This window comes from Camelus bactrianus, chromosome 31 (genome assembly GCF_048773025.1).
Source record: "Camelus bactrianus isolate YW-2024 breed Bactrian camel chromosome 31, ASM4877302v1, whole genome shotgun sequence".
Classification (NCBI taxonomy): domain Eukaryota; kingdom Metazoa; phylum Chordata; class Mammalia; order Artiodactyla; family Camelidae; genus Camelus; species Camelus bactrianus.
This window is the reverse complement of record NC_133569.1, coordinates 15,796,101-15,812,728: the sequence shown is the minus strand read 5'-3', so window position 1 is coordinate 15,812,728 and position 16,628 is coordinate 15,796,101. Positions and strand designations below refer to the sequence as shown.

General features: G+C 44.0%; 1 protein-coding gene across 3 annotated transcripts in view; it reads left to right on the top strand.

Moving 5' to 3' along the window:
* MSRA (methionine sulfoxide reductase A) overlaps positions 1-16,628 on the top strand; it is a 286,690-nt gene that overhangs the window by 200,104 nt on the left and 69,958 nt on the right. For all 3 annotated transcript variants that reach the window (XM_074355493.1, XM_074355495.1, XM_074355494.1), the window contains one exon: positions 3,464-3,570. In XM_074355493.1, coding sequence (XP_074211594.1) covers positions 3,464-3,570 — 107 coding nt within the window. The remainder of the gene's footprint in view (positions 1-3,463; positions 3,571-16,628) is intronic.

The window sequence follows — 16,628 nt, the reverse complement described above, 5'->3', positions numbered from 1 at the left end:
AGAAATAAAAGCAAAAATAGACAAATAAGACCTAATTACACTTAAAAGGTTTTGCACAGCAGAGGAAACCATAGACAAAACGAAGGACAACCTACCAAATGGGAGAAAATATTTGCAAATGATATAACCAATAAGGAGTTATTATCTAAAATATGTAAACAGTTCTCATACAACTCGATATCAGTAAACAAGCAACTCAATTAAAAAATGGGCAGAAGCCCTGAATAGACATCTGTCCAAAGAAGATATACAGATAGCTAACAAGCACATGAAAGATATACAACATTGCCAATTATTAGAGAAATGCAAATCAAAACCACAGTGAGATATCACCTCACACTGTCAGAATGGTTAACATCAAAAAGTCTACAAATAACAAATGTTAGTGAGGATGTGGAGAAAAGGGAACCCTTGTACACTCTTGGTAAGAATGTAAACTGGTGCAGCCACTATGGAAGACAGTATGGAAGTACCTCAAAAATCTAAAAACAGAATTACCATATGATCCAGCAAGTCCACTCTTGGATATATATCTGAAAAAAAAAACTAACTCAAAAAGATATGTGCACCCCAATGTTCATATCAGCATTATTTATAATAACCAAGATATGGAAACAACCTAAGTATCCATCAATAGATGAATGGACAAAGAAGATGTGGTGTATATATACAATGGAATATCATTCAGCCATAATATAACTAATAATACATAATATTACTCAGCCATTTGCAACAATGTGGACAGACCTAGAGGGTATTATGCTTAGTGAAATAAATCAGAAAGAGAAAGATAAATACTCTATGTTATCACTTATATGTGAAATCTAAAAAATAACACAAACAAATGTATATAACAAAACAGAAACAGACTCACAGATATAGAGAACAAACTAATGGTTACTAGTGGGGAGAGAAAAGGGGAAAGGGTAAGATAGGGCTAGAGGATTAAGAGGTACGAACTATTACATATAAAATAAATAAGCAACAAGGATCTGTTGTGTGTATGTTGAGAAGCATTCCTTAAACAAGGTATAGAAAGTATTAACCGTAAGAGAAACTGCTTGATAAATTTAACTATATATTAAAATCAAACTTTGGTTCATCAAAAAATATCATAAAGAAATTGTAAGGACAGAGAGGTTATATTTGACTAAGTATTAGTATCCAAGATACATAAATATTTTTAAAAATTAAAAAAATCTCCAATAGATTTTTTTTAAAGGCAGACCACTGAATAGAAAAATGGGCGAAAGACTAGAACAGTGGTGAAGACCGTCTTATTTCTGAATCCCAGTAGCTGGTACCTTGGACAGGGAAAAACAGATGAATGAATGGAAGGAAGACAAGAAGGCAAGAAGTCAGGAAGAAGGGCTTTTAAAACGATTTTTATCATTAATTTTCATTGTTCCTGTTTCTTTCTACCAGTCTGCAAGTCTTTCTTTCCCACTTCCTAGTAACCCAGTGAGTGTGAGCTTGAGCAGTACAAGATAATTGCCAACAGGCTTGATTTTTTCAAGCTTCAGATCAGAGACCAAGAGTGAAGACATCGTATTGTGAAGCTCTTCATGGGCTGGGGCAGGGGAAGGAGAATTCACTCAAAGAGACTTCCCCCTCTCTTGGGTTTGTTTTCCACTAAAATGGAGAACTAGGGTGGAGATTAGCAGAGGTAAAATTTAACTAGGAAGGTAATTCTGTAAAAATAAATAAATAAATAGATGTAATAAACAGGAAAAAACTAAATAGTACATTTCTACACACATAAAATTAATTCTGAACCTCTCTTTAGATCGTTTATCTGTGTAACCCCTGCTGTGTGAGTATCTGAGAGATTAATATAAATAATACTTTTTCTGGGGGGAAAAAGAGTTGCTCCTAGAATATCTTGTGTGATGTCATTGGTTATTTTTATTTCAAACTAGTTCTGAGCTGTTCTAAGATTATGAAAAGTTGTAAATATAGAAGTGTTTAACACCTGCATCATTTTTTACAGTCAGCAGAGTGCTTTACAGGTTCCGTCTCATTTACTCCTCCCCACAAACCTATAGGTTAGGCCCTTATAATCCTTGTTCTGCGGAAGAGGTTTGAAGCTCAGAAAGATGAGGTAATTTGCATAACACGTCAGTGGCAGAATCAGACTCAAAAACAAGATCTTGCAGCTCCAAGTCCTAGGCTTCTTACAAGGGGTTTAGTAAGCAGATTTTCCTCACATATGAATGACTGTTTGGCGTTCATTATATAAACCAATGGAGGTTGAAAGAAATGGTGAAAGTTTAATGATGCTAAACATCTGTAAATGCAATGTCTTAAAAATAATGAGAACAGAAAATCCATAGTTCTGTAGGTTTTTCAATCTGTTGAACATAAAATCATATTTCCCAGTGAACCATCTGTCTTCAAATTTGAAGCTTCTGTCTGTTTAAGAAGCCCCTTCCTTAGTGAACCAAGAAGTATGTGTATTGGAATTAACCAAATACACACACGTCTGGGGCTATATATGTATGGTTTTGGTTTAAGATATGCCTTCTCCTCAGGATGAACTTTAATGGAAAAAGTCAATCAAAATAATGTTGTTGAGTAGATGGGAGAGTTAATGCCTTGTCCAGTTTCATTCAAGACTCAAAGGATCCTGAACAAAGGCTGTGACATTTTCTCTCTATTCTCTGCTGTATCTCTTTAGCACTTTCTTGTCCTCCTTTCTGGCCAGTCAAGGGTTTAGCCAGAGTTGACCAAGAAGAGAACATGTATTGATTCTGACACGGGGAGCTTTTAGTTTTATTAGAACATCCAAGAAGATCAGGGCTGTAAATTCAAATTTGAAAGACAGATTTGAAATTTGCCCACTGATGAATAACTCCCATCTTTCCAATGGATGGTTAGTTTGGGTTTGTACAAAGAGAAAAGTGCAGGGAGTCTGGGGCAAGGCTGTGTGTCATGCCTGTGAACTTACTGCTCTTTAAGGCGGTCCACAGGATGTTGGGGACAGCCCAGGCCTGCACAGGAGGACAGGGACAACAGTGACAGAAGCCACATCAGTATTATAGTAGAACTGAGGATCAAGTCAGAATGCAGAACCAAGGGATCACGGCTTCAGGGAAGGGTCCATACATCCCTAGCCTGGATCACAGTGGTAGTATAAACTCTGATTGTAGAAATAATCCATGGATCATTTTTTACAGAAATTCATTACCTTACATACTTGCCTAGAATGACAGCCATGTACATCTTTTCTGTACGGCCACACAATTTTCTGAAATCTTCCTGATATTTCAAACCCTTAGTTAGGTTGTCCCATCAGGGCAAGAGAAGCTCTAAAAACACATGTAAACTTACAGGCTTCATTAGATCCTCCTTCAACCAGATGATCTGTGAAAATATGACCCTTCGAAGAGCCCTCTGTTATACCATATCCTTGGAGTGATTCTCAGATGTTCCCAGTCATGCCCTCTGCCTTCCTCTTCCCTAGGCTTGCGCCAGGGCAACGACCATGGCTCTCAGTACCGCTCTGCCATCTACCCGACCTCCACCGCGCACATGGAGGCAGCCCTGAGGTCCAAGGAGGACTACCAGAAGGTAGGGTCCCCCCTCTCCCTCCTGGGAACCCCCTGCAGAGGGAGAGTCCGCTTCTTGTCACCTGGCACTGTGTTCCATTTGAATGTGGTTTGGAAGTTTCTCTCAGCCTCTAGGAACACAACCCCTCTGCTCCACAGAAGCGCTAAATGAGCAGACCCTGATGCATTTCTCTTTGAAATCAACTCATCCGGATGAACATACATAGCTTAACACTTAGTCTCTCTGTCTCCTTCTGAGTCTGTCTCTTTTTTCTTCTCTCTGAATAAGTCTGCTTGGGCGGCGACAAAGTGTGACAGACTCGGGGCTGAGATGACAGAAATCTGCTGTCTCATGGTTCTGGAGTCTGGGAGTTCAAAATCATGGCGTTGGCGGGGCTGGTTCCTCCTGAGGCTGCGAGGGCGGGACCTGCTCCAGGCCTCTGTCCTTGACTTGTAGATGGCCGTCTTCTCCCTGTGTCTTCACATCAGCTCCCGGCTATGCGTGTCTGTTTCTGTGTCCAAATTAGCTCCTTTTATGACAACTCCAGTCGCATTGGATCGGGGCCTTACCTAGTGACCACATTTGAGCTCGGTTACCTCTATGCTGAGGTCCTGGGAGTCGGGATTCCAACATATCTTTTTTGGGGAAACACAGTTCAACCCATAGCGCTGTCTCTCTTGCTAGTAACAGTGGATTGAATTATAATAAAAATACTTCTCAGGAATGTAGACATTACCTCATGAAATAATTATTTTCACTATTAATTTGTATTATATTTAAAAAATCTCCTCTAATTCAGAGATTCAGTTCTTTTAAAAATAACTAGAGTTGCTTTAATTTTCAGAACTTAGTGATAATGTTTAAATTTTAGTTACCTTTATATTTTCTGATTTGGATCCATGTTTAACAATAGAGCCAGGAGCGACTGTAATACTGCTGTATTTTAGAATTATGTAAAAAGTCTGCTATGCCCCAGTCCCCAGAAGTGTGTGGGTTCTCCACCCATCCCCATGGTGGCAGAGGTGGCAGGGGGCAGGAGGCAGGGACAAAAGTGTATCTACTGAGAAAAAGTAGCAGGACATACAACTCATGGTCATTTTAACTCTAGAAACAGAGAGGGCTGATGGGGATGCTCACAGAGCCCCATTTATTCCTCAGCATGTTCCCCTCCCTCCCTCCAAGGCTGTGATGTCTGCATGGGTGATCGGAGTAGGCAGCCTGGAGGATGGCCCTCAGTGGCCTCTGCCTGTGTGGAATCCCCTCTCCTTGAGCGTGGGCTGGACTTAATGACTCTCCTGATGAACGGCAGATGTGATTGGATGTTACTTCTGAGATGAGTTTCTGGCAGGACCGTGGCTTCCATCTTGGGCACCCTTTCTCTCTCACTGTCTCTTGGATCACTTGCCCTGGGGGAAGCCAGCTGTGGTGTCGTGAGGCAGCCTGTGTAAAGGCTCATGTGGCAAGGGTCCGAAGTCTCTAAGAAACATGGGAGCAGGCTTGGAAGTCCCCAGCCCTGGTCAAGCCTTCAGATGAGACTGCAGACCCGGTTTGACAGTTTGACCACAACCTCAGGGTGGACCTCAAGCCAGAGGCACCCAGCTGAGCTGTGCTGCAGAGGCTGCAAGGAAATAAATCTTTTGAAGGAACTGCTAAGTTTAGGAGTCATTTGAGTATGCTTATGTTTCCATTCTAAACTGTGAATTATCCTTCCTCATTTCTTTTTATGGTGACTTTTTTGATAATGGTGGGCTCACCTGGGCATGTGTGCTGGCAGTTAAGCATTCAGCCTCCAGCCTTGAATTGCCTCAATTTGTAAGTCAGCTGCATAACTTCTTAGCAAGTGCCTGACACTTAGAAAGCCATGTATCACAATTACGTCAGGCAGACACATAAGGATGAGAGACCTCTGTCACAGGACTCCAGGGCAGAAGTGATTGCAGCTTTGTGTAGGATGGTGGGAGTATGAATGGAATGGAGGATATTTGGGAAGTAGAACTGATGGGACTTGGACCTTGATTGGAAGTGGAGGATAAATGAGAGGAAGGGATCCAGGGTGACTTACAGGTTGCTGGCTAGTGATGTTTTGTATGAAGATAGGGAGGGGCAGAGGCAGTTGGTGGGGAAGGTAAGTTTAGTTTGGAAATGTGGAGTTTAAGGTGGCCCTGATAGGTGCATGCACAAGGCTGTTAAGAGGTGATGTGGGCTGGTCCCACCTTGCAGGGAGGGTTACTGTGACTGTTAACTGGCTTAATGCTGGTAAAGCACATAGTAAGTGCTCAACAAATGGTAACCTTTCTTACTATTGGGGATTATCAACTTATATTTGGTAAACAATGCCTTAGTTGCTGGTACGATCACTTAGGAAGAGTGGAAAGTGATGAGAAGAGAGGCTTAGGACCTGAGGAACACCAGCATTTGAGAGATGGGGAGGGTGCCGAGACATGTGGCAGGCTCCATACAGAATCAACCCCAGGCAAAAACTTAGAATCTAGTTCTATTTGGTTTAACCTCACTATATTTAATTATAGAGCCTATGTTCGTAATTAATACTTAAAGTTACATATGACTAGTGCTATATATAGATTTCCTAATATGATTCACAGTCTCTTAAGTTACAAATAGTAACACTTAGAAACTCTGGGAGGGTATTGACTTCTCTCCAGAATATCTCAAAACGAGGTGACCCTCTGGTGTTCACAGTGGAGATTTTAAGTTCAGAAAGTCAGTGCCTTCCACGTGACGATGAAGAGACTAACTTAGACCTAATGTTCTGGTTTCTACCCCCGTATAGTTTCTTATCCTTCGCTTTGGGTGGAACCCACACTGATTTGAGATAACTGATACACTGATGAAATACCTAAAAATTAGATAGTAAATATTTATTGTTTTCATCGTTTCTCCATTATTTTTGTAGATTTGGGGAATGTTAATCTTATATTCTAGATAGTTGTTCTAACCTTTTGGATGTTCTGTACTTAAGCATATGGAAATTACATACATTCATACATATACTTTTTTTTTACTTGACTTTTAAAAGTAGGGTCTGTTTTTAAAATAAAGCTCGGGCCCTCCTGTGCTCCCAACAACCAGATATCCATTGCTGTTAACATAACCACATGTGACGGCTGTATCACACCTCAGAGAGCAAATACTGTCGTGTCTCCTTAATTTTATGCATAAATAAATCTAGCCCTGGATCCTACTGATAGGTGAGTAGAAAGTCCAGTATTTCTCTCCTGGCAAACTGTCTAACACCCAGAGAGTCCTGGCCCTAGACCTGTGCCTCCGTACGACCCTCTGCCCAGTGGCAGTGGCTTCTTCCGCAGTGCCCGGCAGTGGCCGCCAGCCGCATACGGCTGTTGAGCACTTGAAATGTGGCTCATGAGACTGAGGAACTGAATACTTTATTTACAATGTGTCAATTTCCGGCGCACAGCATAAATGTCCCAGTCATGCATATACATTCAGATATTCATTTTCAGATTCTTTTCACTAAAGGTTATTACAAGATATTGAATGTAATTCCTTGTACTACACAGAAGAAATTTGTTTTTTAATCTATTTTTATATATAGTGGCTAACATTTGCAAATCTCAAACTCCCAAATTTATCCCTTCCCATCCCCTTTCCCCGGTAACCATTAGATTGTTTACCATGTCTGCAAGTCTGTTTCTTTTGTAGGTGAGTTCATTAGTGTCCTGTTTTCCATGCATTTTTATACGCACTGTTTTCTCCTTTAAGAGCTGGCATTTCTGACCCTGTCACCACACTCAGGGAATTCATCTTGTTTGAGCCCTGGTGGGACCCCCCTGCACTAACTCTAACATTGACTTTGGTTACTAATTTAATAGTCGTCACTAGTTTGCCCCCAGTGACCCCCAGGAACCAGCTTCTTCAGCAACTTTTCTCTGCTGCATGAAGTTGAGAGTGACAGTATTGCTTACCACGGCGCAGCCATTTGAACATAAAATTAGCTGATTTTATCACAGGGACCAATTGTTGAGCTAATTAGATGCGCAGTAGTGCTGATGAGCCAGAAACCCAAAGTGATTTTCCATCTAAACTGTGGTTTCCTGCAAAGTTGGCTGGGTTGTAGATACCAGGCTCCCTGACAACGCTAGGAAAGGAAGGGAGGCTGAAGGAGTTTGCTTGTTTACGCTCAGAGTAGGGAGGCTGGAGATGCTTACAGAAGAGGATCAGAGTGGCATGTCAACTTCACACTGGGTTCCTTGACCTTGAAAGGGCGAGATTCTGTTCACAGAACTTGACAGCTGCTTTGTGGCTTTGGTGAGCTGCAGACTTAGCACAAAATGTGGGCTGTTCTTGCCTTGGAATGAAGACTTTGTAATCGTTTGTTAACGTCATTTTCATATTTTCTCCTCAGAGTCTCACAGTGGAATTATTTGCTTATGGTATTATGGAAGAGATAATTTGGTGTAATATTAATTGTCTTTGGATCATCAAATGTAGACAGTTGACCTCTCAAGTGAACCTGTGATGACAAACATTTTCTAATATTCTAAACTGGATTGTGGCATCTGACCGGGATGTGGGTTGTTCATGTGTGATTCTCAGGACCTGAAAAGTAAACTCTTCCTCATTTAGGAATTAAGCCTTTTGATCACTGATAGATTAAGTCTCCTGAAATTTGATAGAGAATTAATAAATCTTAAGATTTTTCTGGCCACACACCTTACTTCCTTCCCAACTCCTGGAGGCTTCATGAATAGTAAGCACAACCTTTCCCCTGGATGACCTTTTTGGGTGAATGTTAAATTACCCACCATGTGTCAAATGTAAGATAGTGCCTTAATATCTGTCTCTGACTCTCAGCATGTTTGTTCCTCTGTCCACCCACCTACCCACCTATCCATTCATCCATCCATCCATCCATCCATATCTTCAACATAGCTATAATCTCTAAGTATTTACCATGTTTTATCTTGAAATGTAATTATCCAACAGTCTGTCATCTGTTATCAATACTCTATAGTGTCATTTTAAAGAAAAGTACCCAAAGTGAAAGATAAAAATAATGCAGTTGACTGGATTACAACGTGTATTTTTAGAATTGCTTCAGCTTTGATTATTTAATTTGTTTAGTGGCCACCAACATTCCATGGCTTGTGGCCACATCCTTCCAGTCTCTGTCTCGGTGGCCACGTTGCCTCTTCCCCTTCTGTGTGTCTAATCTCCCGCAGCCTCTCTGTCATAAGGACGTGTGTGATTACATTTTGGGCCCACTGGCTAATCCAAGATAATCCTCCATATCCAAGTCTTTAATTTAATCACACATAATGGTGAAGGATTCCAAGGGGTGAGGACGTTCAGGGGGCATCATTATTCAGCCTAACTACACCCCCTGGCCTGGTTTCCATGGTACCACTGCCGCATGTCCAGCCCCAAATAGGGGCTGAAACTGAGAGCTCTCCTTTGATGGGCTGCTTACCAGGTGGTTTCCTGTCTGGCTTCTTCTGGAACCCAGGGCCATATGCTCAGGTCCCCAGAGAGAGGATGGGACTTTATCTCCTCTCTCTTGAGGCCCTTGTCTCATTTTGAAGAAAGGTAGAAATTTGCAGAAGCTTATCCCCTTTCAAACATCTCTACCTTCAAAAAAAGATCCAACTTCATCCCCATCTTACTTACCAAAATAAAGTAACAACCGGAAGGAAATCCTAAGAGCTAGATTCTGGCGGGAGAAGATTGTGTGTGTGTGTAAGGAATCAAAATGCTGTTTGAATGGTTGGCAAGAATGTTCTAGAACTCTTGCAGTCACTTACTACCTGTGGATCCTTGGCTTCTACTTCTGGTCTTCATTCTTAAATTGTCTGAGTGTGGATAGCAAGATTCCCTCACAGATTTGTTATAAGAATTAAATAGAATTTTATACATATGTAAAATATCTCTTGTTATGGACTGAAAAAAATATATATATATACCTACTTTAGCTAGCATGCAGTAACCGCCCAAAATGCATTAATTGAAGTCGAGCCCCTCAGTTTTCCAATCAAGAAAGTAGTTCTAATTATGCCAACTCTATTGAGAGATGTTAAGTATATGCAATAAATATCCAGTTATGCTGTAATTGTCATATTATAACCGGACCTGATGGTTCCCCACCAGGAGGTACAGATCCTTTGCCTTTTCCTAGTAAGCATCTATTGGCTGAAAATTTTAACATAAAATTTAAAGGGAGGTAAGTCCTCCCTTCCTTACCTTCCCCCCGCCTTCCTCAATAAATTAATACCTTAATTACCTTATCAGATATTAATTATGTGCTGATCAGTTGCCAGACTCCCATTACAGTGGTTTCAAACCCAGCTATCTGAAGAAGGAGTCTGTGAAGTTTCTTGTCATCAACGGTGCTACCCACAGTCCCGAAAGCCCACGTGTCACAAATGCTCTTTCCTGTAGAGCCTCTGCTGGGAACCGTCCTGACATTAAGTGAGCCGTGTGGGAGCTCCTCGTTTCCCCCAAGACCTAGTTCTGTGCTTGGCACCTCGCAGATTGTCAGCAGATATTTACTGACCTGAACTGAAAAGATGTAGCAGAATTAAGAAGCCCACTGTTACCCCTTGTTATGGGCTGAATATTTGTGTCCCCTCCTCCCCAAATTCATGTGTTGAAGCCCTAACTCTCAATGTGATGGTATTCGGAGGTGGGGCCTTTGGAAGGTGACTAGAGTTAGATGAGGTCATGAGGGTGGGGCCCCCATGATGGGATTAGTGCCCTTGTAAGAAGAGACCCCAGAGAGCTCTCTCTCCCTGTGTGCACACAGAGAAGAGGTCACTTGAGCACACAATGAGCTGGTGGCCATCTCTAAGTCATGAGAAGAGTCCCCACCATGAAACCTACCCTGCTGGCACTGCCCTGCCTCCAGAACTGTGAGATAGATGTCTTTTGTTTAAAGCCACCCAGTATGGTGGCCCAAGCTGAGACATCATGGAGGGGTGGGAGGAACCACGGCCTTGGGTGAGAACACCTCGCTGGGGCCCTGCTCTGCCTTTACTGACCATGACTTTGGACAAGTCTTTACAGCTCTAGTTCCCTGTTTATAAAATGGGGACGAGAAGAACAGAAATTTTCATAAACCTTAGCGGTTTCTAGTGCTTTGTCCCATGTGCTGGGAATGGTGACCCTCACCCCACACAGGGAGGCCATTTAGGATCTGCTCTCCTGCCTGCCTGAGGAAGAAACTGAGGCACAGAGGGCTTCATTCACATTCCCAGGATGGCCCAGATAATACACTTAGACAGTTAGAGTCATTTGACTCTGAATCCCATATGCTTTTCTCGCACGCCGTGTGGAGATACTTGGTAATCTGTCAAGCATTTTACAAACATCACAGTTTAATGGGGGGACTCCAGAGACAAGGCTGTTGGCAATGACTTCATCCTGCTTTCCCAGAGGCCCTCAAATCTCAAACCGTTGTGGAAATACAGGATTGGGGAACCTTCCTCTCTGTTGTGAATCGAGAAGATGGCAGGGTTATTCCCGTTTCTTTGTTCGCTGGAAAATGGGTAGGTTGCATCCTAGAAATACCTCTCCTCGATCTGTTGTGTTCTCTGCGCTCTGATGTGAGAACCAGTGACAGCAGCAAAAGACTGTGCTCTCACCAACACCAGAACTCATTTATCTGCATCGAAGCACCCTGAAGAGACGTGGGTAAATGTCAGTTGATATTTTATGGTTTAGGGATTAGCCATCTCTTCCTCTTCTTTCTCTTCTTCTTCTTTTTTTAAAATTTGTGCTATCGTTTAAAGCTTGGAGTTATGACTTTTAAAGTCCATGGAAAATCCCTGAATAATTCATTAACTTACCTTAGTCCAAGAGAAAAATCCCCCTTTGTCTGCCCAGCAATAAAGATGAAATTCCTCTTACACCCCTCTTGTAGCTTTGTGGTTATCGTTGCAGGTATTATTATGAACTCTAAATAAGAACTTGGGAAATAAATGTGTTAAAAGTGCCCGTTTCTGGGAGGCAGGCACCTATCTTTCTACGTATGCAGCCGTATAGACAGATAAATCTTTAGCCTTAATGGTTTACTTGCATCTGGGTGATTATTTTCATTTCCACTTAATACTGTGTGTTAGACTCCCTGTGTATGAGTACAGATTGCCCTTTCTTGCACTGTATTTAGAAATATCTGCATTTCCCCTGGGAATTTGTTCATTAATAGTGGGTGGGGAGAGAAAAAGCTTGTAATAATGGGCTTTACATATTATTAAACTGTGTGCATCCACATTTGGGTCCAAATGAGAAATCCAGTTTGTGTTACTGCCCTCTGGTGGTTGTAGTTTGTTACTGCAGCGGCGGGGAAGTGCGACCCTGGGGTGGGGTTCCGTCTGCGGTGGCAGCTTCCAGGTGCGAGGCAGACATCATCGGGCAGGGCTGGGCCATCAGTCTTTAATTCACCTTCGTGCTTCCATCCAAGTGCACCACACGCACTCTAGGATTCCACTTACTGGCCAGAATAATGACAGAAGAAAGCATTCTTGTGAGGACCGAGGAGACATTTTCATTTCAGGGGAGGGATACATACAAAATAACCAGCGGAGGGTGACCTTCGAGTGAATTCAAACTCTCCATGGGCCACACTCTTCCCCATCTGTCAAGGCCGGCCTGGGAAAATGCAGTGGCTCCCCACGTGTGACATATGTACCCCTTGTGGTACCCAAGATGACTTTAGGGTGTGTCCAGATGAACATTTTAAATTTTAATAGTTATGTGTTAATATTTTAACATGTTTTAGGAAATAGGAGGTGAGTGTTTGCAGCCCATGATTTCCTGGGCATTATTGCTTAGGGGGAGACCGGGAGATGCTGCATTCTCTGCAGCGATGTGGCTGGTGGTTGATGGCCACTGGCTGATGGGGCAGACCGCCCAGGGAGGTGGGGAGATGACGTGGGGCAGCAGTGCTCAGCGACCTGCTTGTGATGTGACCTTGGACTGGTAACCTCTCTACGCCTGGGGCTCCTGATTTGTTAAATAGGATAATAGGGGCTACTTCTTAGGGTGTTGTAACATGACGCGATATGGTGTACAGGTCAGGTGCCTGTCACAGAACGGGCGCCCCAGTCTCCCCACACCCAGGACCCTTCTCGGAGCTCGCCCTCCTCCACGTTCCCATCGTGCTTTTCTTGCCACGCCCACTCCATCCTCCTTCGGACCCGATGTAGGAACAGCTTCCATGTTTTCTTCCCTCTGGACTCCAGGTGGGGCCTCCCCTGTGGAGGGTACTCCACGTGGCACTGCGCACAAAGCAGGACTGCATGTTTGCCGCAAGAGTTAAGCACAAGTGCGGACTAATTCTAAGCGGAGGCGTCTTCCGGTCTTCTGACACATTCAGTGCATTTCATCTATCGGATGAGGACGGGGCCTGTACATTGTCCCTCTGGGTCCCTGATTCATGTGGTCCGATAACAGGGACAGGATTAGGTCTCCTGCCCACTGGCTGCTAGCCGGGAGGAGAAAAGTTCTGCAGTGTCCAGTGCCTGCCTGCGCCGGAATCACTCTTATCTCACCAACCGATACATGGGTTTGTGGTGTGCGCCTGCGTGCCCTTGCTCTGCTTGTTAATTTCAGTGGCAGATAAACGCCAGGCAGTGGAAACATTTTAAATACACTGTTTCTGCTAGGATAGGATCTACTTTAGAGACAACAAAAGAGCCCTTGTTGCTGAAGCAGTAGATTCATAAGCCTCGCCCTGGTTTCCTCTGTATAAAATGGCCTTAGGAGTGCTCCGATCAGAGGAAGTACCCCAGGAGGGGAGGGACGTAGGAGCCCTTACGTTTCAGTGGCCACGGGAGCGAAACAGGGTTTGTGGTCTGCTTTGAAATTCCCGTGGATTCTGTCTCAGCTCCTTGTGGTTCTAAGTTTCTCTGATTCACCTCCACAGAGCTTCCCAGCCTGTCCTTAAATGGCTGCAGAAGCCGGCTTGCACGCCTGCCGTGGACGCGATGCTCATTTAAGGCTTCCCGAAATCAGGGCTTCCATGTTTGCCATGGAAGCCAGCGAGCCACAGGCACCTCAGTAGCGGAGATGAAAGAACGTGTGTGTGCGCCTGTGTGTTTAGAACTTAAAGGACAGGGAGAGAAAGAAAATAGATGTTACCGCTTTGCACTTACTTCAGAATATGCCTGACTCCCTCTGGTGGGACCATTTAACTCCAAATGTGTCCCCCTCTCCCCCTCCGCCCCCACCACCCGCTCCCCACCCCCACCACATTCATCTTGGCTCATGTGACATCTGTTCTGGGCACTGTGGAGCCGTCTTCTCGTTGCCATGGCAGCCAGTGGAGAGAGCCCGCCCATTGGCTGCTGGCAGAGAGGAGGAAAAAGAGGCCCACGGTGTCAGGGGTCGTGTGCCTAGGGCCCGCCTGCCACTGTTTTCAGGCAGCTGCTGGCTTGGCCGCATTGATAGAGCACGCTGCAGCGGGCAGAGCCCCACCGGGACCAGCCGCCACAGCTGCGGACACCTCCGGGCAGATTGGGGGCCCCGAGGTCAATGTCATTAGTTCCTCCCTCAAGTGTGAAGTGTGTGAAGGACAAAAGCAGAGCTGGGAAAGAAAAGTGGGCTGCCTTTTCCTTCACCTTGAACTCCTCGGGGCTCTCTTCTCTTTTGTAGTGTTTGGACTGAAATTCGGAATATGACCCTTTCTGCTCCCGGCCGTCCCCACAGAGAGAGAACCTGGGCCTGAATTAAGCTGTCGGAATAAAAGCCAGTGTCCGATTCCATTTACCTTGACTATGACCCTGTGACTCTTAAAACGAAAAGGGGACAGCATTCCATATCGAAATCCACACCTGAACCTGATTGTTTTTAAAATCATTCTCCTCTTGTTGGAGTCACCTCTGAATTTCACGATGTGATTGGAATCAGAGCTGCAGGTTATCATAGTTCTGGCCTCGTAGCTGTAGGTTACTCACATCCTCACCTCATGGCCAAGTGAATCAACGCCCCAGTGCCTCGCACCTGGTCAGTTGGACAGATGTAGAGAAGCTGTGAAAGCCTCGTGGGCCAAACCCCTGCTGCCTCTCTCGGGCTCCCTCCTCCAGGTGGGTTTTAGGTCCCCACCGCTGAGAGATGGGGTGTCCTGTGCACCAGCCACACTAGGCCTTCAGCCTCCAGGGCTGGATACCGGTTGGGATCTGGGTGTGGCTGGTGACCTTGTCTCCCTGGGCCAACACTGACGGCACCAGTCAGCATAATTGAGGGTGGAAGAGGAAATTTCACCAATATTCTCTCTTCTGCTCCTCCCAGTGAGCATGTGTGGTCCCTACTTTCCAGGCAACTGAAGATCACACATCTTGTGGCCGGGGAGCCCAGGATGCAGTTTTTAATTCTTTGCTTCCAAACTACACACATGCTTTGCCGGTTCTGTCACACGGCCACGGTGGGTGCCTGATGTTTAAACCCCCACAGGTCTATATGTGGGAGGTAGCCTGTGATGAGGACCGTTCCTCCCACCTCTGCTCATGCTTTATTGTGCCCCTTTTACATTTGATGAGAATGTGTCATGAGTGTTTAATTTGTCAAGATCAGGGACTGATGGCTTGAGGAATTTTTGTTATTCCTTGTGGCGGCTGCTTGCGGTTACAGTCTGAAAGCACTGGAGACGTGCATTTCACTGAGCAGAGGGCTCCCGGCTGATGACAACGAGGCGATTTGTGTCAGAACCAGTGAGACAGAGTTAAAAATTATTGTTGCCTCTACTTCCCTCTCTCAGACTTATTTTGCTCCCTTACTTATTTGGGGATGGGTTGCGTTTTATCCGAACAGAAATGTACCAGAAAATCATGATGGAGGAGTTCTGTGTGATTAATGGCTGCCTCTCTGCTGTCTTTGCTTGTTCCCTTTGGCCTGAATCTAGACGTTTGAGGATTTACTCCCAAATCTTTGAAAGGAACAGGAAAAGAATGTGGTAGCACTCACCTATGCTTCTGTGTGATTGTAACTTGTGCGATTGCTCCTGCAGGTTGGTGAAACCAAGACTGATACAGTTGCCTATGATTCACATTCTAATCTTTCTATCCACGTGCTGATCAGAGCCAGCGGAGTTAACACACACTCGATCAGGTGGGAAATGAGGCCTGGACTCCCCAAAAGCTTACCCTCAAATCCAGTGTCCTAAGTAGCAAGAGGTTATTAAACAAACCAGCAAACTGAGTTCCTTCCTTTCCTCACTCTTGGACTGGGTACAGCACCCACTTAGGGGAAATTGAGCAAAATGGAGAGCCTTTGCATTCCCAGAGATAGGACTTCAGCAAGCACTCAAAAACAAACAAACAAACAAACAAACAAACAAACAAACAAAAACGCTTTAGTGACAAGAATGCTAGAATATTTCATGTTGTAACTCAAATGATGTTTTTAATCAAAACTTGAGTGGCGAAGTTACCATGAGTAACATTTTGTCCCAAAAGATAGGATCAGGTCTATAAAGCTATAAGGGAGCAGATTTGGACTCAAGAAACCTACAGGCAACTGTTCTTCCAGTTACACTTACCCCGAGCATTCCTCCAATTACCTTCCTGTGACATGAGGCTGTAAGAAAAAATGTAGTGAAAGACAGCCTTAACAGTGAGTTTTCCAGAGAGAAAATGAAGCAGGTAAAAGCCAGAGAAGTTCCTGGTATCCACTTAAACAGCTGGAAAGGAAATCGGTCTAAACTCCCTGAACTGGTAAGAAATCTGCACGGTCTGTGTTCACGATTTACCGGAGACACAGGAATAAGACCATTAGCCATCACGTAGAGTAGCTGCCTACTCTATATCGAAAAAATGGCACGGTTTTTCTTTTTTCTCTATTTTCTTATCCATAATTTTAGACTCATCTACCTGAAGAAATTCCTCTAAAATATTTAGTTCAACAGTATTTAGTCACATGATTAATGGTTGTATAATATGACCCTTAATTTCCTCGCCAATTCTCAGGTTGTATGACATAATGGTGGTAAGACAATTGAGTTGGCATTAGAGCTTGAAGTTTTATCAGAAAAGATTTATTGAGCACCTGAATATGCCAGGAGACTAAAGGACAGCCTTGGTTTTTTAAAAATATTTTTATCATTGTATTAT